This window comes from Physeter macrocephalus, chromosome 14 (genome assembly GCF_002837175.3).
Source record: "Physeter macrocephalus isolate SW-GA chromosome 14, ASM283717v5, whole genome shotgun sequence".
Classification (NCBI taxonomy): Eukaryota; Metazoa; Chordata; class Mammalia; order Artiodactyla; family Physeteridae; genus Physeter; species Physeter macrocephalus.
The window spans coordinates 33438028-33451645 of NC_041227.1; the positions used below are offsets into that span (position 1 = coordinate 33438028).

A 13618-nucleotide genomic window follows, 5' to 3' on the forward strand; every position below is an offset into this window, starting at 1 on the left:
ACATGAATTTATTTTCTGCAAAGACTCAGAAGTGTAGTATTCCAGGTTTAAGTCAAACACATATGTGCTATGATCTAAAATAAAAATTTGAAAGAAAAGAAAAAAAAATACCAACTTACAGAAACAATAGTTTCTCACCATCCCTGAACTTTAAAGCATCCAATAAAGTAGGAAGAGAAAGTTTGCCTTTTAGGTAATGGCCTTTAGATAATGACCCTGTCCCTTTTATTTCTACACAGTTTTGGAGTTTACAAGGTACTTTGATTGGATACCCTGGGTAAAACTTGGCCTTAACTAGGACAAACATATAGTCCCCATTTTTAGAAGAGGGAACAGTTGCTTATAATGATAGAGTGACTTGCTTAGTATCAATGACCAATAAATGGAGGAACCAGGGTCTTTTTAAATGAGATCTCAAGAGAAGACCATATATTCCCTTGAGTTAAAACTACTCAATGAACAGTTCAATTCCACTGCTTTTACAAACCTCCTCCATAACAATTTTTAAAATTTCAATGGATTCTAATGAGGGGTTTGGGGTTCATCTGCCTAAAACAGCGATGAATCGAGAATCCATGCCATGACCAATACCATAGGGATTATAAAAGCATGACTAAATGACAAAGTTTTTCACTCTGCTTTACAGCAAGTTTTCTCAAATTTTAATGTGCATACGGATCACTCAGGAGTCTTGTTTCAATACAGATTCAGATTTAATCGGTCTGGAGCAGGGCACAAAACTGCATTTCTGACAAGATTCCAGGTGATGCTGACACTGCTGAGCTGGACCATATTTTGAGTAGCAAAGATCTCAGATTTTAGTATGTATCGGGATCACCTGGATGGCTCCTAAAAGCACAGATTGCTGGGCCCAACCCCAGAGTTTCTGGTTCAGTAGGTCTGAGGTAGACCAAGAATTGGCATTTCTAACAAGTTTGTAGTGATGCTAATGCTGCTGGTCCAGGGACCACACATTGAGAACCAATGCTTTGGAGCCCTACATCTGTCTCTCACAAGCACCTGGCTCTCCCCACATGGAACTGAAAAGCCATTAATTCCATCCACTCTAAAATGTCAGTTCAATCTCAGGAACCTGGGAAGAGCTGCAGGAGAAACTCTCCTTGGGGAATTGTCCAGACTCTGTTCTGTGAGTGATTGATGATAGTCTTTGACAAATGATTTGCTTAGTTAATATAAAAGATACATTTCCAAAAGATGAATGTGAAGGGTGTTTGGCCCATGTTTTCTTTAAAGGAGTAATCCTTGATTTCTGCCTAACTCTATGAATTCATTTCTGCTGATTTCTTTGGAGACTGTATCAAAATATTTCCAACAAATTAAAGCTGGTAGGAATGGTAACATATGCAACACAAAATAGTCAGCAGAGCTATGCCCTGTCACCCTTTAATCTCTTTCTAAATAAGCTGTTGCAATTATGAACTAAATGCAGATTCTCTAGCCACAGACACAGAAAGAGCAGCATCTTCATATTTTTCACCCATTGATTCATTCATTCAAAAAAAATTTTTAACACAACATTTAGATGGTTCTTTAGTTTCAGGATTTTGTCACTGATACTACATCTATTAATTACACATGAGGAGGAAACAAACTTTGGATGTCTTCATGCATTCATTTAATAAAAGTTTTTTTTTTTAACACGCTGCATCAGTCACCATGCTGGGCAATACAGAGATATAATGATGAGAAAAATCAGATGCTCCCATAGTCCTTAAAGTCTGGAGAAAGACTGTAATAAACATTTACACATATGCATGTAACTTGCAGCTGTCACTAAGGCTTCAACAAAGAGATACCACGTGAATGCTGATGATTTCTTTGTATGATGACACATATGATGACAAAAACTGAAGTCAACAGATGAATTTATTCAGCTCCTTAAAGCTGTCTTTTGCTTTAACGCACTTTGGTAAACTGTTAAAAATATCAGGGTTTTGTCATAATTTATTATAAAATTTTTCAAACATACACAGATGTTGAAAAAGAACACCCGTATATCAATCACCTGGATTCCAATTTTGATGCATTTTCTTTATCACATATATATCCATCTATAAATCCCTCTATCCTTTCATTATTGCAACTGATTTTTGATGCATTTCCAAGTAGGCTGCAAATATTAGCATACTTCATCCCTCAATGCTTCAGAACACATACATCAGGATATAGTTTTTAGAAATGTTCTGAAATTTTTAGAAATGTGGGGTAGATATATTATCTAATTTCATTCAGGTAATATAAATTTAAGGTACCAATTGTACATGTGTTTAAGCAAGCTCTTTCTTAAGGGAAAGGCTAGTTTTGATGAAGCCACATCCACTGCCCACATTTGTCCTGAGTGGACTGGATTTCTGCATGATGAAATTAAGAGTCTTGCCCTCAATATTCTGGAAACACTGATGACCTTGCCCTTGCCCTCACCCATCTAGTATCCAAGTCAAGATGCTGTCATCCTAACCACTACCTGGAAGGGACTGTACTTTTTAGATGACTCAGGCAGGACACCGACACCTCCAGTAGCTCAGTTAACATATTCTGGTGTTTGGAAGACCCTTAACACCATCTTAACCACCCCCCTAAATTCCCCAAATTTGAGTTCTCTCTTGCTTCATCATCAAATCCAAATTTTCAGTGCCTGGGATAGAAATCTTTTCAACTAGCATACCAAATGGCATCTCCTCCTTCTCTAACACTTGTAAAAATGGCCTTTCTAGTTATACTTTTACTGATCCACTTGTGTTATATTTTAAGGCGCTTCTGTTTATTTTTGATATAGGAAGGATATAAATATTATTTTTTATAAAATCTTGGCTTTAAAAAGTCCACTGTTAGATGTTTTGAAGGAAAAATAGTGTAATGCTTTCATTTGGCCACTGGAGGGCAGTGACCTACTTCTGCTGTAGTTGATTTTTCTCTACCCAGCTAAGCAAAACTTGGCGCAAGTGAAATATCAATTTCTGAACCTTCTTTCCTTGAAATTTGTTTAATTGGATCCCAAGAGCCTCACCATTAAATTGAGAAAACTGATATTTCTAGTTCTTTTGTTTCTATTGTAATTTCCAGTGCAATGCGAAAGAATTTCAGGCTTATTTCATTCAAGCGCATAAAAAAGAATATTTGGACAAAGACTGGGGAGAAAGCAAGTCACAAGTGTTGAATTCCACTGATGCTTGTGAGTGGGGCAAGGAATCTGGTTTTTGCATTTCATCTCACATATCCACAGAGTGGGAATTATTCAACCTTTCAGTGATGATATCAAAAATTTAATTTTTAATACCTGAATGCCTTTTTAGCGCAACAGAGTAAGCTCTTTGAGAATGGTCTTTACATTTATACATCTCTGTATCTCCGCAGTAACGTAAGTTACTATTGTGGTTCCTTAAGTTGCTATTATCATAGAATACAGGGTGAACTAGTGCAGTAGAAAAATTCAGACTTTAGACTATGACATATATTCAAACACCAGTCGCACCCTTAACGGTGTGGCTTCTAGCAAGTCTTTAGTAAAGACTTTAATAACGCCTCTGACTTCTTTGCTGTATAATGGAGTTGAGCGGCTGCCTTCTCTGTCTGGCTGCGACGAAGCTGGCGTGTGTAACGGTGTCTGGCACGCGGTGATCTACAGCTGCTTCTATCGTCAACCTCCAATAGGGAACTGCCAATTCAAATCTGTATATACAGCCCTTCGTTAGCAACATATTTTAAGCATCAGTCCGATATATTTGCCGCTATAGATTCTCACTAAATAAAATCTGTTTCCAGAAAATCCTAAGAGGTCCCTGACAAGGGTCAGTCTACACAAGGAGCCCCAAATTCCTTAGCCCAGCATTCAGGGTCCTCCTTACCCGCTCTTTTCTCTCCACTTTTGCTGGGTCCCTGGGGCCAGGAGGTGGGTGGGGGCGGGGCAGCAGACCAGTTGGCCCCGCCCACTGCGTTTTCAGCGGCGGCTCTGGGTACATTGCTGACTGACACAATCCCGAAAATCCAGGCAAACTCTTTCCTCTGAGCAGAGGGTACAGATGGGCAGCTTCTGGGCCACGTGCGCTCTGAAGATGTGCTTTGTTTGGCCTCTCAGTGGTTTTAAATTGGGAGATAGTGCACCAAAAAGTCAGTTTCCCAGCTTTCCACGCAGCCTAGGTAATAACTGGCTGGAATTCAGTCGCCCCTCCCAAGAGCTTCCCCTCCAGGTCTGGGCACAGCCTCGCTTTGCCCTGTTGCGTGAAATCTAGTCTGTTTCGCTCATTTCCATCGTTTCTATTGACCGCCTGTTACTGTACAGTGCCAAGGGTGCCCCTGCACCCCCCCAGGGTTATGTGGTGCCATCCACCCTGTCTGGAGGCATCCCCAGGACCCCTGGACCAAGCATTTCTCCAAAGCTCACCTCAAATCCAGCACCAAACCTTGGTTATCTCTTGATCCTCAGTTGTAACTACAAGGTGTTTGCCAGTGTGTTTCCTCAACATTTATCTATTTTTAAAAAAATGTCTTTGAATTCAAACATTATATCAGTTTCTGGAATGTAAGGGCTTTGTCTTACATACCCTTGATAAGCAGAGCTTCTATTTCCTGCATCTTGATTCAAGTTAATGATTGAACTTGACTTCCCAAGGGCACACAGCCCCATGGAATGCCTGCAAACCTGATACAGACGAAATAAGCTTGCTGGGTTCATTTTGAATACACCTCCAGCCTGAGACCCCCAGGGCACTACACCTAGTTGCCAAAAAGAAGCCACACAGTACTGCCTTCATGGAAGCTGGCTTTCCATCACCTCCATTCTTTCCTCCATCAAAATTTTCTTCTTCCCTATCCTCTTCCAGAGGGCTAATTTCAGCCAGCTGTCACACTGGGAAGAATCTGATTCATCCCCACCTGTTTCCAGAAACCTGCCTGGATATAAAAATTGGGCAAGATCAGCCGCCCATGTAACAGGAGCACCTTCTGTCCCTGTTTTCCCAGCAGCTGAGTTTGGTGACCACGGGCACCCCCTATGGCTGGGAGGCTGGGAAGTTTTACTCCCACTGTATTCAAGCCAGAGGACCAAGGCCAATGGGTAACTTTGCTGATGACCCAGTGCTCTGTCCAGCACTCCCTTTACTTCATTCTCTCCTGTGCAATGTAAATGCATTTCCTTTATGAATTGTGTGGTCAAACATCTATGATAGTTCAGTCTTCTCAAGTATCTCCTGCAAACCCAAATGCCTACAGGACTGAGGCAGGTAAGGTCTAGATGAGTCACAGGGGAGTGTCCTTAAAGAGGCAGAAACCCCTCCATTCTCATCCAGAGCGGGAATGCAGGCCCAGTGTTGCCCAATCTGATTTTTCAACTGAAGCAAGAGATCCATTTTATTAATGTAAAATCTCCTTATTTTTAAAATCTGGCAGTGTTGGGTGAACATTTCAATGTACTCGATTTGGACCCTAAGCCTCCAGTTTGCAATCTCGTGCTAAACAAAAAATATGCAGTCCCTCCCCTTGGCATAATGATTCTAGGGAGACTTTTCCTGATGGATGTAACTGAACAACACAAACATACCAGAACTTCCCCATTTGAAGTAGCCATTTTTCAGAAGACAGAGTTCTGCATCGTGAGTTCTACAGGCTGCCAAGGTCACTGGCCTAGGTTCCTTAGCCCCCACTCCGCCCCCTACCCCGCCACTGACTCCAGGCTCATCCCTTACATCTCAATACCATCAGCTCTGAGCAGAGCAGGCTGTGGTAGGTAAACAGGGATTGTTTGTTGAATTAAAATAAGTTCTGCCATCACCAAAAGCAGTGTTGGAACTTGTGTTTTAAAGATGCTTTGGGGGGACAGATTAAAAGCCACTTGTAACAATGTGTCATTATTTTCATTCTCATCTTACATTTTCTAAAAATGCTATCATAAGGCAATCTGCTGTCTGTAATTACATAACAAAATGGCACAACATTGAGCTCCAAATGACTCTTGGCCATTTCCTAATATATTTTCTTAATGTACAACAAAGTAGAGCATTGGGATAGCCTCATTGTCAGTAAAATCTGCCTTGGACTCAGAAGGCAATTCTGAGACAAGAGTTGCAGAACCCTGAAAAGCATCACTAAAATGGTATATAATTACTGAGGCAATTATTTTATAAAGATCGACATTTACTCATAAAACATTAAGTGTTTGCTCTGCACAGGGCATAGGAGACTAGCTGCTGGTGGGAATGGAGTAGAGATTTCATAAGTTTTAATGTATCTGTTATTATTATTTATTGGTAGTATTATACAAGCTTAAATGTTTTATCTATTTATTTAACATGCACAAATTTACTCTGTGCCAGGAATTATTCTAAGCACTTTATGAATAGTAACTTATTTGATCCTCTAAACAACCTTACAATATAGATAATATTATGATCCCCAGTACATACATATCCCCACCTATAAAGATGAGGAAAGTGAGGGACAGACAGTCAAGTGACTTGCGCAAAGTCACAATACTAATAAGTGGCAGGGCCAGAATTTGAACCCAGGTAAGTCTGGCTCCAAAATCGATGTTTATAACCAGTGTATCAATTAACTACTGCTGCATAACAAACAATCCCCCAACTTAGTGGCTTACAACATCAACTACTTATTATTGTTCATGAGTCATTTGGTCAGCTGAGCAGTTCTGTTGATCTGGACCAGGTTCAGCTAATCTTAGGTGGGCTCACTTAAGTGTATGTTGTCAGCTCAGGGCTGGCTGGTCCAGGACATCCTTGTCTACATGACTCAGCTCTCCTCCATGTGGACTCTCATCCTCCATGACTATAGCAGGGGTCTGAGAAAGAGAAGAAACATTTGCAAATGGCTTTTCAATCCACTGCTTACATCAAGTTTGCTACTCTCTCATTTGACCAAAGCAAATCACTTGCTCAGGTCCAGAGTCAGTGCTGGAGGACACGCCCAAGAGCAGTGGGCATAGAAAAGCATAAATATCGGGGCTTTTAATACAATTAGCTGGCCAAAATCATGGTTCAATACCATGCTCTTTTTACCCTGCTTTCCGCACAGTTTCAGATGTGATATTTCAGAGTCCAAATGAATTGTGAAAATGCTATCAAATGTAGCTTTGTGGGTTTAGGAAGGTCACAAAAGAACCATAAGGAGTGTGAAAAATTAAAGGATGTTTATGATTTTAGGCTGATCCTGGGGAAACACAGTCAGAAGCTCCAAGTGAAGCCAGGACAACTCCAGCGGAAAACGGGATGAATCACACTACATCCCTGACACCCAAACCACCCTCCCAGGCTCTCCACAGCCAACCAGCTCCAGGTAAACACTCTGATGAGAGAGCTGTGCTGCATGACTAGGAGCCTCTAGTTTATATGTATACCACTGAAGGAGGTAGCGTGATTGACTTAGCGAAAACACCACATGGGAAAAAAATGCATGGACTTAGGAGATGCTCCAGAAACGTGTGATGAGGGAATGAATGAGGGAAGGAAGGAACAAACAAAGGAAGGCCAAGAGACTCATAAGTGCTCATCTGGCTCTGCTGACAATTTACGAAGCCACAACAAAATATCACCCAGATTTCCCATGTCTTTATTTAGTGATGGATTATGGTCCATCTGCTGACAGGGTGTGTGAAGGGTTCTTCAAGCACCTTATATGCAGCTATGCTTTAGCTGCATATACGTTTCTGCCAAGAATTCCTTCGCATCTTTCTTCACTTCCTTTCACTAATTTTAAGTGCCTATCATGTGCTGAGCACGCTGCTAAATGCTCCACGTGGATTATCTCGTTTAACTCTTAAACCAGGCTTCTGAGGGTCGATTCTACCACTGCCCCCATGGTGTAGATTAATAAATTGCAGTTTTGAAATGACAAGATACTTCTTGAAGGCCATGTCGCTAATGAAGAGTGAAGGCAAGACTGACACCAGTTCTCCACGATCCTAAAATTCTTCCCTTTAGCTTCTATGCTCCTACTGAGACTACTTAAGAAAGGAGGTTGCTGAGATTAATAGTAATAAGGAGATAACCTGTGTATAAAAAGAAGTGATATTTTCAAATGAAGTTTTTATATACCAAATACAAACATTTAGTGTGTTTCTAGAATATGAATAATTAATTTAAATAGTGAATATAACCTTGCGCTTTTTAGAGTAAAAGAGAATTTAGCATTTTAGCATTTGATTTTATTACCTGGGTGCTTTGGAATCATTTGACTTACAGAATAATTTTTAAAATAGCACAGAATACATTGCAAAACTGGACCCCTCTTCTCTGGCATTAACATCTGTCAGAGTCAGACCAGGAAATTAACATCGGCACAATACCCTGAACTAAACCACAGACCTTGTTTGAACTTCACCTGCTTTCCACTAATGTCTTTGATTGTCCCAGGTTCCAGATTAGGATCCCACATTGTACTAATTGTCATGTCTCCTTAGCCTCCTTGAATCTATGACAGTCCCTCAGTCTGTCCTGTCTTTCATGCTCTTGACACTTCTGAAGAGTCAGTTATTTTGTGGATTATCCTTCAATTTGTGTTGGCCTGATGTTTTCTCATGATTAAACTAAAATTATGCATTTTTGGCAAGAACACAGAAGCAATGCTGTTCTGAGAGCATTATGTCGGGGGTATCTGATGTTGCTGTGTCTCATCATCAGTGATGTTGGATCACTTGGTTAAGATGCCATCTACCAGGTTTCTCCATTGAAAGTTACAATTTTCCCCTTTATAGTTAATTGATATCTTAGTGGAGACATTTTGAGACTATGCAACTATCCTGTTTCTCCTTAAACGTTTGTCCAGTGATTTTGGCACCCTCTAATGGATCTTGCCTGCAACATTATTCCTGCCTGCTGGTCAGCCTTTGATTTTTAAAAGATCACTTGTCATTCCTGTTATGTCCAGAAGGTAGCAGTAGCCTAAACTGAATTTGTTGACAGAGTTTTGATTCAAAGTGGAGGAATGGCCTTTCTATAACTGGAGCATATAGATTCACATTTAATTAGGTTTGCCCCAAAGTTACAAAATGAAGACATTTCTTAGAATATTTTTAGGATAATTTTCTCCCACAATTTGTAATTTCTCCATAAAGAGACTTAGAGTCAAGGGCCAAACATTGTTTTACAGGTAGAAAACAATTTTAAAAGTTAAAAGAGGCTATTATTATTATTTTTTTTTATTTCAGGCTCTGTAAAGGCACCTGCCAAAACAGAAGATCTTATTCAGAGTGTTTTAACAGGTAAATACCACCTTTTTTCCCTATGGAATTAGGCAGCTGAATATTACACAGGGTAAGTATTTAAAGGAGAGGAGATTTCATCTTTGAAATATAACATCATTCATATTTCTCTTCTAAAACCATCTACAGATACATCCTACTTCAAGCCATGTTACACAATATAATCACAGAGAAGTAACCATACTTGGCAAATAGGACCGTACTGGTATAAAAAAATAACATAATTTCACAAGATATATTTTGGAATCAATGAATAGTTTCATACTGGAAATGTGATCCAGTGAACAGGAATGCAATCTTCCCAAAGTGCCCACAATAAAGCACATTTTAGAAATAAAGACTATGAACTGTTTGTGACCATAGAATACAGAGTTTAAGAATGATGATACAGTTTGGGAATATTTTATATTTGGTTAATTTCTTAAACTAGTGGGACTAAAATTGGTACAAGCTTTCTTTAATACAATTAGCAGTATGTACCGGTGTATAGCATGTTGGCCCAACATACAACAGAAATGTACACAAAAAACATCACTATGGATAAGAACCAAAAACTGTAAACAACTTAAATATCCATAAGCAGTAGAGTGGATAAATTGTGGTATAGTCACAGAATAAAATAGGATACAGCTGTAGAAATAAACTACAGTTACACACAACTACATGGATAAAATTCACAGCATAATGTTGAAGAAAAGAGGAGAGACACCAAAGAGCACATTCTTTATGATTCCAGCTACACAAAGTTCAAAAACAGGCAAAAGTAATTTGTGTTCTTAGAAACATGGATTTGGATTATACTTAGGGAGTGGGAGGGAGGGCTGGAACCGAAAAGAGGGCCTCTGGGGTGCTGATAATATACTGATTTTGATCTAAGTGGTGGCTACAGAAACCTCTTCACTTTGTGAAAATTGAGAGGGATGTGTATTTATGATTTCACCAAAATAATACATAAAATATGCATCAAAAACTTATTTCAGGAATGTATGAAAAGAAAACATGTGTTTAGGGCCCACTAAGCAGGAAGCTTTGCGTGAACAGACCTTGATTCCCACGACAGTAGCTTGCTTTCCATTTCTACCCCAGCGATCCAATGTTCTGCAGAAATGGGACCGAGGCAACTTGCTGCCTGTCCGAAAAGGAGCCCTGCATGGTAACGCAGGACTGACGAGTCTGGTGCCTCTTCCAGAGACTCGCAGAATCCGCCTATAGAACTGTGGATTACTGCAGTTTGAACTGACCCCCTAGGACGACTAGAAGCGCTAGCCATAAGCGTTTGTCATGGGATGCTTTAATGCTTTGAAAATTGTTCTTAACTGTGTCCTTCAGCGAACTAGATACAGAGACAGTAAGATTGTTTATTGATTATTTCCATCAACATTGCTTGGCATAGTTGGCAGGATATCAGAAAAACCCATCTGAGGTTACCTGGAGTCTATACTGGACCAGCGCCTTGGTACCAAGCACAGCCCCTTGAGCCCCCCTGGCTTCACAGAACCCTTCAGGTGCTTTGGGGAAGATGGCGGAAGAGTAAGACGTGGAGATCAGCTTCCTCCCCACAGATACATCAGAAATACATCTACACGTGGAACAACTCCTACAGAACACCCACTGAACGCTGGCAGAAGACCTCAGACCCCACAAAAGGCAAGAAACTCCTCACCTACCTGGGTAGGGCAAAAGAAAAAAGAATAAACAGAGACAAAAGAATAGGGACAGGACCTGCACCAGTGGGAGGGAGCTGTGAAGGAGGAAAGGTTTCCACACACTAGAAGCCCCTTCGCGGGCGGAGACTGCGGGTGGCAGAGGGGGAAGCTTCAGAGCCACGGAGGAGAGCGCAGTAACAGGGTGCGGAGGGCCAAGCAGAGAGATTCCCGCACAGAGGTTCGGTGCCGACCGGCACTCACCAGCCCGAGAGGTTTGTCTGCTCACCCGCCGGGAAGGGCGGGGGGCGGGGCCCTGGGGCTGGCAGAGAGATTCCCGCACAGAGGTTCGGTGCCGACCGGCACTCACCAGCCCGAGAGGTTTGTCTGCTCACCCGCCGGGAAGGGCGGGGGGCTGGGACCTGAGGCTCAGGCTTCGGTCGGATCCCAGGGAGAGGACTGGGGTTGGCGGCGTGAACACAGCCTGAAGGGGTTAGTGCGCCACGGCTAGCCGGGAGGGAGTCTAGGAAAAGTCTGGAGCTGCCGAAGAGACACGAGACTTTTTCTTTCCTCTGTGTTTCCTGGTGCGCGAGGAGAGGGGATTAAGCCCCCGCTTAAAGGAGCTCCAGAGACGGGCGCGAGCCGCGGCTATCTGCGTGGACCCCAAAGACGGGCATGGGACGCTAAGGCCGCTGCTGCCGCCAGCGGCACAAGTCACTCTCCACACCTCCCCTCCCGGGTGCCTGTGCAGCCCGCCACTGCCAGGGTCCCGTGATCCATGGACAACTTTCCCGGGAGAATGCACGGCACGCCTCAGTCTGGTGCAACGTCACGCTGGCCTCTGCCGCCGCAGGCTCGCCCTGCACTCCGTGCCCATCCCTCCCCCCCGCCTGAGTGAGCCAGAGCCCCCGAATCAGCTGCTCCTTTAACCCTGTCCTGTCTGAGCGAAGAGCAGACGCCCTCCGGCAACCTACATGCAGAGGCGGGTCCAAATCCAAAGCTGAACCCCCGGGAGCTGTGCGAACAAAGAAGACAAAGGGAAATTTCTCCCAGCAGCCTCAGAAGCAGCAGATTAAATCTCCACAATCAACTTGATGTACACTGTATTGGTGGAAAACCTGAATAGACAATGAATCATCCCAAATTGAGGAGGTGGACTTTGAGAGCAACATATATTACTTTTTCCCCTTTTCCTCTTTTTGTGAGTGTGTATTTGTATGCTTCTGTGTGAGATTTCGTCTGCATAGCTTTGCTTTCACCATTTGTCCTGGGGTTCTGTCAGTCCGTTATTTTTTATTTTTTTACTTAAAAAAAATTTTTTTTCTGAATAATTATTTTTTATTTTAAGAGTGTGTATGTGTATGCTTCTGTGTGAGATTTCATCTGTATAGCTTTGCTTTTACCATTTGTCCTAGAGTTCTGTCCGGTTTTTTTTTTCTTACTTAAAAAATTTTTTTTGTTAATAATTATTTTTTTATTTTAATAACTTTATTTTACCTTTATTTTATTTTATCCTCTTTCTTTCTTTCTACTTTTCCTCCCTTTTATTCTGAGCCGTGTGGATGAAAGGCTCTTGGTGCTGCAGCCAGGAGTCAGTGCTGTGCCTCTGAGGTGGGAGAGCCAATTCAGGACATTGGTCCACAAGAGACCTCCCAGCTCCACATAATATCAAATGGCGAAAATCTCCCAGAGATCTCCATCTCAACACCAGCACCCAGCTTCACTCAGTGACCAGGAAGCTACAGTGCTGGACACCCTATGCCAAACAACTAGCAAGACAGGAACACAACCCCACCCATTAGCAGAGAGGCTGCCTAAAATCATAATAAGGCCAGAGACACCCCAAAACACACCACCAGATGTGGACTTACCCGCCAGAAAGACAAGATCCAGCCTCATCCACCAGAACACAGACACTAGTCCCCTCCACGAGGAAGCCTACACAACCCACTGAACCAATTTTAGCCACTGGGGACAGACACCAAAAACAACAGGAACTACAAACCTCCAGCATGCAACAAAGGAGACCCCAACCACAGTAAGATAAGCAAAATGAGAAGACAGAAAAACATACAGCAGATGAAGGAGCAAGACAAAAACCCACTTGACCTAACAAATGAAGAGGAAATAGGCAGTCTACCTGTAAAAGAATTCAGAATAATGATAGTAAAGATGATCCAAAATCTTGGAAATAGAATAGAGAAAATGCAAGAAACATTTAACAAGACTTAGAAGAACTAAAGAGGAAACAAGCAATGATGAACAACACAATAAATGAAATTAAAAATACTCTAGATGGGATCAATAGCAGAATAACTGAGGCAGAAGAACGGATAAGTGACCTGGAAGGTAAAATAGTGGAAATAACTACTGCAGAGCAGAATAAAGAAAAAAGAATAGAAAGAACTGAGGACACTCTCAGAGACCTCTGGGACATTAAACTCAACCACATTCGAATTATAGGGGTCCCAGAAGAAGAAGAGAAAAAGAAACGGACTGAGAAAATATTTGAAGAGATTATAGTAGAAAACTTCCCTAATATGGGAAAGGAAATAGTTAATCAAGTCCAGGAAGCATAGAGAGTCCCATACAGGATAAATGCAAGGAGAAACACGCCAAGACACATACTAATCAAACTGTCAAAAATTAAATACAAAGAAAACATATTAAAAGCAGCAAGAGAAAAACAACAAATAACACACAAGGGAATCCCCATAAGGTTAACAGCTGATCTTTCAGCAGAAAC

At 41.7% G+C, this 13618-nt stretch overlaps 1 protein-coding gene across 6 annotated transcripts in view; it reads left to right on the forward strand.

Annotated features, from left to right (window-relative positions):
* The window catches only part of PLCB1 (phospholipase C beta 1), a 705446-nt gene that overhangs the window by 585467 nt on the left and 106361 nt on the right, over nt 1-13618 (forward strand). For all 6 annotated transcript variants that reach the window (XM_024123662.3, XM_024123663.2, XM_028499214.2 and 3 more), the window contains exons 24-25: nt 7173-7305; nt 9176-9229. In XM_024123662.3, coding sequence (XP_023979430.1) covers nt 7173-7305; nt 9176-9229 — 187 coding nt within the window. The remainder of the gene's footprint in view (nt 1-7172; nt 7306-9175; nt 9230-13618) is intronic.